This window comes from Calliphora vicina, chromosome 4 (genome assembly GCF_958450345.1).
Source record: "Calliphora vicina chromosome 4, idCalVici1.1, whole genome shotgun sequence".
NCBI lineage: Eukaryota > Metazoa > Arthropoda > Insecta > Diptera > Calliphoridae > Calliphora > Calliphora vicina.
The window spans coordinates 81167653-81176490 of NC_088783.1; the positions used below are offsets into that span (position 1 = coordinate 81167653).

An 8838-nucleotide genomic window follows, 5' to 3' on the forward strand; every position below is an offset into this window, starting at 1 on the left:
GTTACAAATATTTTGAAATTGCGCGCAATTGCGGCAACACAAACATTTTATTCCCCCTAACGGAAATTACTTTGCAAAAAATATGAAATGACACAAATCATGTTGCAAATTCTTTACAAACTAAATAAAAGCAAACCAAAAATTCTTACCCCTTGCTAGATTTCTTATAAACATACTACTTAGGCAGATAAGAATCAGAATCATTAAAATAATTATGTACAATTATATTTATTTTAATGATTCTTATCTACCTACAGTGAGTGTCACTCAAAATCGTACAACATATTTTTTTTAAATATTATGAAATTATACAGGCAATAATAGGTGATTATATAAAAAATTAAAAGTCATTTTATTAATTGGAACAAAAAGTATGTATTTCAACAAAAAAGTTAACAAAACCTCAATTCGTTAAAAAAATATTGATGAAAATTAAAGAACATCACAAAATTCATATTTCACTTAAATTCGTACAATTATATTAAATTATAATTAAAACTTTAAAAATTAAAAAAAATGTTAATATTAAATAATCCTAATACTTTGTAGGGTATCATTTGCTATTTTTTAGTGCCTTTAGGATTTTAAATGAAGCGTTGATATTCTGGGCACTGACAGTCTTACCCAATTTTTTTATTTGTGGATAAGGGCAATTAAAATTATACCCAATTTTCTGATAGGTAATAGCACACACAATATAAAAATAGCATTTTAAAATATTTCCAAAACGTCAACTTTCTAAAACTAATGAATAAAATTTGACTACGATAGTGTACGATTTTAAGTGACATTCACTGTACATACATATTAGATTCACTTGATCAAAATAAAGAATCAAGATCATGCCAGAAATACACAAAAAGTTTTTTCCCATTTCACTTTCTATTAATGCATAAACGTACCTTGGAAAGTTGCATAATTTTTCAAACCGCTGTTTTGAATTCGAAATGTACACTACGCCGGTCAGTAAAAAACTGAATACAATTTGTTTGAGTGCTACCAGCGATGCAGTTTTGGGTATTTATAACCAAAATGTGTTTTATTTTTTGCGGATGTGTTTTAATTTATTGATACTCAGTACTATATAATTTAACACAGCCCAGCTTTCTCAACTGCGTGAGTTTCGTCACTCTAAATCATACATTTCGTTTAGAGTGTCCAAAAAATCGGCAAATTAAAAAAACCGGTTTCCGGTTTAACCGAAAAAGTGTGTTTTTGAAAAAACCGATTGCGATTATTGTCTTTTAAAAAAAACAGTTAAGCGGTTTTGGTTTTTGTCTTGAAAAAAACCGTTTAACCGGTTTATATTAAATTTTTATTTAATGGAAATTTAGCATTTTTGAATTCTTTATGGAATTATTTTATATGTTTTACGAAATGTTGTCAAATGCTACAATTTTCTATAAAATAAATCAATATTTTTAAAAATGGTATCAAAGTTTTTCATAAATAATTTTAAATGAGCTTTAGAAAATATATTTCATTACAACCGGTTAACCGTCTTACAAAAACCGGTTTTTCAAAAAACCGAAAAGTTAAAAAAACCGAAAACGGTGGAGTTTACAAAAATTAAAAAACCGGTTGACCGGTTTTCGGTTTTGGATACTCTAATTTCGTTCTTTAAGGTAGGATCACACGATTGCCGCAATGCACCAATTTAATACAATTTTTATTGTGCTGAATTGGGGCCCAATAAAGAAATTGTCCCAATCAAATTCTCTGCAGTCACATGATTGCCTCATTTTATATAAATCATTGTGATTTAGCAATGATTGTCGCATTCCAGTCACACGATTGTTCTAGTTTACGACAGCTCAGAGAAACAGCTGTTGTGCTAGATGTTAAATTTTGTTTTGTTTACATAAATGTAAAAAAAATCTATTTGTGAGAAAATTATTTGTTAACTAAAAAAAGAAAATTGAGTCGGCCTTAATAATCGTATAAAAAAATTAATAAAGAAATGTTAAAAGATGTATGTGGGCCAGGGAGTGGCTCACAAAAATAATATTTCATTTACAAAAATTAATATTGGCGCTAATTGTCTTCTTTGATTGCCGCACTAGAACACAATAAATATTTGTGTATTTTTTACTTTTTTATTGGTGCTGTTGCCTATCAAGCATTCGCATGATTGCCGCACCAGGGTTGCATTTGATTGGGCCAAATAAGCACAATATTATTGTGGTTTGACATATGAGCCAATAAGTTGTGAAATCACATGATTGACGTATAAAATAGACCAATAATTGGTGCATTGCGGCAATCGTGTGATCCTACCTTTAGAATTCATGTAATACTAAAGACTACACGATTTCCAATTGTATTTCAGTAGTTTCTAATTGTATTTCAGAAATTTCCAATTGAATTTCAGAAATTTCTAATTATATTTCAGAATTTTCTACACCATTTCCAATTGTAATTCAGAATTTTCCATTTGTATTTCAGTAGTTTCTAATTGTATTTCAGAAATTTCCAAATATATATGTATGAGAATTTCCATTTGTATTTCAGAAATTTCCATTTGTATTTCAGAAAATTCTAATAGCAATGTCAATGGAAATTTCTGAAATACAAATAGAAACTTCTGAAATACAATTGAAAATGGAGTAGTTTCTGTACTATTAAAAAACTTATTACATTAGCTTTGATAAAAACTACTGGCATTTAACTGAAAATAACAAATAACAAAAAATAGATTTGAAATCTATTAACAACGATGGCGGTTCTCTTAAGCATTAGACCTAATACTACAATAGTTCTCTATTTAGCATTGGAAAAATAACACGTGAATTAAATTTATTTTGAAACGTATATTTTACAATTTATTAAAACATGTTTCTCAAATGTTTAATCTTGGTTCGCCCACAATTTCTACATTATCCTCGCCCTTGTCGACGCCGAAATGCAATTCTCCACCACGTTGATAGGCCCAAGACATGCGTCGAGAAGTAAAGTATATACCGAGATTTCCCTTTGGATCTATACTAATTACACCTGCAGTTTGTTTGAAACGTTCTGTCATTTCGTCTAAAACCTTAACAGTAGCCTGTTGAGCACTTAAACCAAAAATTTCCGTCAATGCTAAAATTCGGGAGGCAACATTGTAACGCATAATAGTTTCTCCATTGCCAGTGGCCGAGACACAACCCGAATCATTGTCTGCATAAGTACCACCACCCAAAATTGGTGAGTCTCCAATACGACCAGGCATTTTACCAGTTATGCCACCGGTAGAAGTAGCAGCAGCCACATTGCCATAAGCATCAATAGCAACAGCACCTACGGTACCAGGAGAGCCGAAAATTTTCTCTTCTATAAATCTACTGCCATTATTATAACTATTTTTAAAGTCTTCCAAAGCTTTTTTAGCATTTTCAGTAACTAAAGCTCCTTCTGGCAAAAATTCAAAACCTTCTGTCTTAGCATAAGTCATGGCTCCGTCACCTGCTAAATACATATGTCTTGTTTTATCCATTATGCTACGAGCCAATGATATGGGATGCATTATATCTTTAGCCAACGATACACAACCGGCATTCAAATCATAACCATTCATGATGGCCGCATCCATTTCCACATTACCCTCCCAAGTAAGAACACCGCCATAGCCAGCATTATAGTTTGGATTAGATTCTAAGTATTCTACCGCTTGTTGAACAGCATCTACTACGTTGCCAGTGCTCTTTAAAGTCTCGTAACCAATGCGAGCAGCCAATTTGACACCATACTTTTTAGTGGGTATCGTAGATTCGGCTATATCTCCAGCACCACCATGTACTAATACGGTGGGAATTATATTTTGTGACTGTAATAATATAATAATAAATGTAAAATAAATTGATTTCCGAATTTAATTTAAAGTATCTGCTAACGTATGATTACTATCATGGCAGAACAAGCAAGGTACAATTACTAGAAAGTATGTTCTCTATTATACATTCCCTATAACGTCAAACAAAAGAAAATGAAAAAATATCAAAAGGAAATGTCAAAAAAAAAATAATTGAATTTAAATTTTTGTTACGAAAAAATTAAATTTCAAACATTAATTTACTAACAATTGCAGAAAAACTAATAAAATATTAAATAAGTGTGTAAGTTTTAGTTAAAACGTTACAAATTTATATAATATCGCGGTAACAAATTAAAAAAAGTTAAGTGAATAAATACATAGTTTGACGTTTTGGGGGTGAACATTGGAAACTCTCTCTAATAATTGTACCTGGTAACTGATTGTACCATGATTACTATAATTTTCAAATTGTATTAATATTAATCATACGTTTTAAGACTACAAACATTTAACAACTCACCGATATCACATTGTGAAAACCACACAAAATCAGAGACACAATAATGAACTGAAAAAGAAAGGACATTGTTAGACAAATTATGAATTTAAATTTATATCAAAGCTACTGAAAATAGTACTAATACAGAAAATAATATTGTTATGAAATTGCACTATCAATTTGAATTTAACGATTTTAACACGGGTTTCCACATTCAACAGCTTTTGTATACATTGTTGCTGCTAACATGAATATAAAGGCTACCGAAATAGAACCTCCCAGTTTTGTACGTTAGATAATTCTTGTAGCTTCTAGAATATGGCAATGTGTATATAAATAGGTACTAAACTGCTTTTATTTGCAATCAAAAGAATACGGTTTATTTAAAGGAAATAACCCACGGTTTTTAAAAGGTAAAAACTAAACATAGCACTTGTAGCATTTGTATGAAAGAAACGAAATAGTCGAAAAACATGTTATCACAACAATTACTATAACTCATTAATTTTTCAATTAAATTTTATTTAGTTACATCTTTTGGAAATCTACTTTAATGAGCTTTTTCACTAATATAAGATGCTATACAGCCTCACATCAGTTTTTTCTGTTTGAAAGATTAAGTAAAATAAATAATTTTAAAATTAATTTCAAAACAACATACTTATGATTTTTAGAAGTTGTAACTTTAAGAATATCCGTATTTCACTACATTTGTTAATAAAAATAGTACTACACGAACTGATTGATAAATACTATAAGTATTTCCGAACTCTATGGACTCTACATTAGAGTTGTTGCATGAGTACCTCTGCATATATTTGATGTAGCCTAGTGTAATTATTTTGGCACAAAATAAATTGTATTTAAGAAATATTTTCATTTAATTTGCGTAAGATTTAAGGTAGCAAAAGTTTATTGATTCAAATGTTGAATTAATTCTGAATGAATATTATTAAATGATGCTAAATATTTGGTGTTTTTGAGGAATGGTTTTTTAAAATGAATTGTTGAAATGTTTTAATTCAGTATTAAGATTTTATTGAGTTATTTAGTTCGCAAATTTAATTAAAAAAGTTTATTGTAGAATTTTGACCGCAATTTTTAAAACGATTATATTTATTCGTCTGTGTTTCAATTTCAAAAAAATTACATATCGAGGGCCTATATTCAAAACCCTCTATCTTGAAAAACACAACTTTTCAGGAGAGCCAAAAACTGTTTTTTTGCGTATTACTTGAGTTATTAAAATTCTGTATTCTACAATATTTTTTTAAAGCGACTACTGAATCTCACATACAATTGGTTTTTAAAATTTTGCATTATTGTGGACTTTATGATAGAGGGTTTTGCTTTTCAAAAATATTCAATGTGTATGTACGAAATGATCAGATAGAGGGTTTTACACTTTAATAAAAAATAATTATATGGATTTCATTTATGCCATCTGTCAGTTGTTAACCTGATTTATTTAAGATGGCGTCTAATAATACAATATTAAACCAAAAATTATAGAAAAAATGTTTTTATTTTGCTTTTGTATTTTTTTTTTGAAGTTTGATTCAAAAATTATTTCAAAAAAATATTTAAAAAATAAATTTTTTTGAAAAGATAGAGGATTTTGCATTCAGAAAAATTATTTGTATCAGATAGAGAAATAACAAAAATGCAAATAAAACAGCAAATAAAAAACATGTTTGTTATAAAATTCACACCATATATGAGGGATGTTTTACTGAAGATTTTACCATCAAAAAGTAATTTTCGTGAAAATCAAAGATAGAGGGTTTTGAATATAGGTCCTCCTCCTCGTCTAGAAAAACCTTAGTGTCCCACTTTGGGGACACCTGGTCGGTCAAAACTTAAACTCGACAATCGGACTTTAGAAGTTACAGATTTATTTCTCTCTTTTTTCTATACCACTGTGCATTGATGCGTATGAGTCTTTCCAAGATGAATTGTAAAACAATTATGACAAAAAATAAGATTACAGTATGACAGCAGTTACGTATGATTTGTGAAAAAAATCCTCTAAATGAATCACCCTTGGGGGTGAAAAATTTTTTATTTTTTTTTAAATATTTTTTTTTTCGAAAGATTGATGAAATGGCTTTCTAAACTATTTGGAACACATTATAACTCAGAGAGTTCTTGACAGATCATGTTGAAAAGTTGTATCTGAATTACTATCCAATAGGTCTTGGTGCAAATTTCATCCCGATCGGAAGACATCGATTTTAAAAATTGGTTCACTTGACATGAAATCCCCCATATGTAAAAGTGATCAAAAAAACAACTTATTTCAGAATTCTGAATATTGAACAAACAACATAAATAAAAACAAAAAAACTTAAATAATTCACACTGCATTAATATTCGGTTTTTTAGCACATTATTGTTTAAATAAAAATTTAAAAAAATAAATTAATATCTGGTTGGATAGGCCTTTATTTTTTATAACCTCAGAAAGGCGATTTGGCATATTATAAATAATGTTTTATAATGTTTTATAACATTCTTCCTGCAGCCGTTTTTTGAGTTCGTTTTTCGAAGAAATGTGATTTCCGCGGACTCGGCGATCTAAATGGTCCCATAAATTTTCTATGGGATTTATGTCTGTATGTGGGGAGATATGAAAACAAAATTCTTCTTAAGTAAATAATCCCATAAAAAGTATAAGTAATTGTACATATTTATTTTAATGATTCTGATATGGGATGCATTATATCTTTAGCCACCTATACACAACCGGCATTCAAGTCATAACCATTCATGATAGCCTCATCCATTTCCACATTACCGTCCCAAGTAAGAACTACTACTACATACATATTGCGTTCACTTGATCAAAATAAAGAAAACCAGACCATAAACAAGTTTTTTTTTCATTTCACTTTCTATTAATGCATAAACGTACCTTGGAAAGTTGCATCTTTTTGCAAACCGTTGTATTGAATTCGAAATGTACACCACGACGGTCAGTAGAAAACTGAATACATACAATTGTTTAGATTGATACTTGCAATAAATACTAAATACGTATATTAGCTTTCTCATTTGTGATAACTTATCGGCGATAAATTATGGTGTTTAACCTTTTCTGGGTTTAACAATCGTTTAATGGAACATTTCATCATAATCGATTTTATTTTATGTGAACGATGACCCAATGATAACTTCGTGAAAAAACTGGCCACAGTCCCCCAGAGATAAACTGTGTATCCAATAAAAATTTTACTGAATATACTGAAGTTACTTTTGAGTATTTGCACGATTGTGTACATGTTTAATTAGATGTGCATAAACATGTTTTTTTCAATCAAATTTAAAACGCTTTTTACCACTTTTATGGAAAGAATTTTAAAAAAATTGTTTATATTGTGCATATCTACAGAAAATAACCTTTTAAACCATATATGTTTCAATATTTGTGGACAATAACATACTTAAAAGTGTACGACAAAAAAAGTGTGGCCTATTTATATATAAGGTGTATATTGACCGCGATCCAGTATCGCTATATTTATTTAACGTGTAACGCTGCCCTTATATTACATTTGTTATTTGTTTAAGTACTTAAAAGTGTACCACAAAAAAACGTGTGGCCTATTTCTATACATATATACATATATAATATATACATATATGTATGTATGATATATACATTAGAGTTCGTTTGTGACCAGGTCACTTCATTTGTTTTTCGGGTATCACCATTTTTCTGAAGGTTTTTACGTAAATAAAAATAATGGCGTCCTTTTATTTGGAAAATTTTCACTCCTTGTGGTGGTTCAACGCACCTAAAGACGCGGATTTTGAGCAAAAACGGTTGAATATATTGCAAATCTGATTTCACCAATGGATTCTGCATCAAAAATTAATAGAATTGATGTTTTTTGAATCATTATAAATAGTTCCACAAACCCACAACAGGGGACGCAAATCTCCGCGTCTTTAGGTGCGTTGAACCACCACACGGAGTGAAAATTTTTCAATAAAAAGGACGCCATTATTTTTATTTACGCAAAAACCTTCAGAAAAATTATTATGAACCCGCAAATCAAATTTTTTAAATTTACTCTAATATACATAAACATATTTAAAACTCGAGTATTTTTACTTCAGCTATTTTGAAAAAAGTAATCAACATTAGTTTATATTAAATTAATCAACAAATTGCCACAATTCAGCTTTCCAAAAAGCATGCGTAAATTTTACGCATGATTATATTTAACGTATGTCGGAATATGATTATCTTTCTAGGGTACAAATAACAAATGTAATATAAGGGCACTGTTACACGTTCAATAAATATCGCGATACTGGATCGCGATCAATATATATGTATATTGAACGTTTAGCAGTGCCCTAAAGGATAGGGTAAGCGCCAGGGATGGCAAATGGAATTTAAAAATTGTACCAATCAGCATCAGAAATTGTACTTTTTCGACTGTAATTGTACAAAAACTATGGTTCCAAAAAATTTTTTCGCGAGAATATCTTTTTTTGAAATTCCAGTGAAATTTCGGGATTTTTTTAAAGTTACAAT

The 8838-nt window shown here is 29.5% G+C and overlaps 1 protein-coding gene across 1 annotated transcript; it reads right to left on the minus strand.

Moving 5' to 3' along the window:
- Positions 1-2795: 2795 nt before the first annotated feature.
- On the minus strand, positions 2796-7288 carry LOC135957559 (probable isoaspartyl peptidase/L-asparaginase GA20639). The gene is made up of 3 exons (XM_065508335.1): positions 7207-7288; positions 4314-4361; positions 2796-3805 (listed from the first exon to the last, which is right to left on the minus strand). Exons 1-3 carry the CDS (start codon positions 7219-7221, stop codon positions 2840-2842), a joined length of 1029 nt encoding a protein of 342 aa, XP_065364407.1. The 5' UTR covers positions 7222-7288; the 3' UTR covers positions 2796-2839.
- Positions 7289-8838: the final 1550 nt, after the last annotated feature.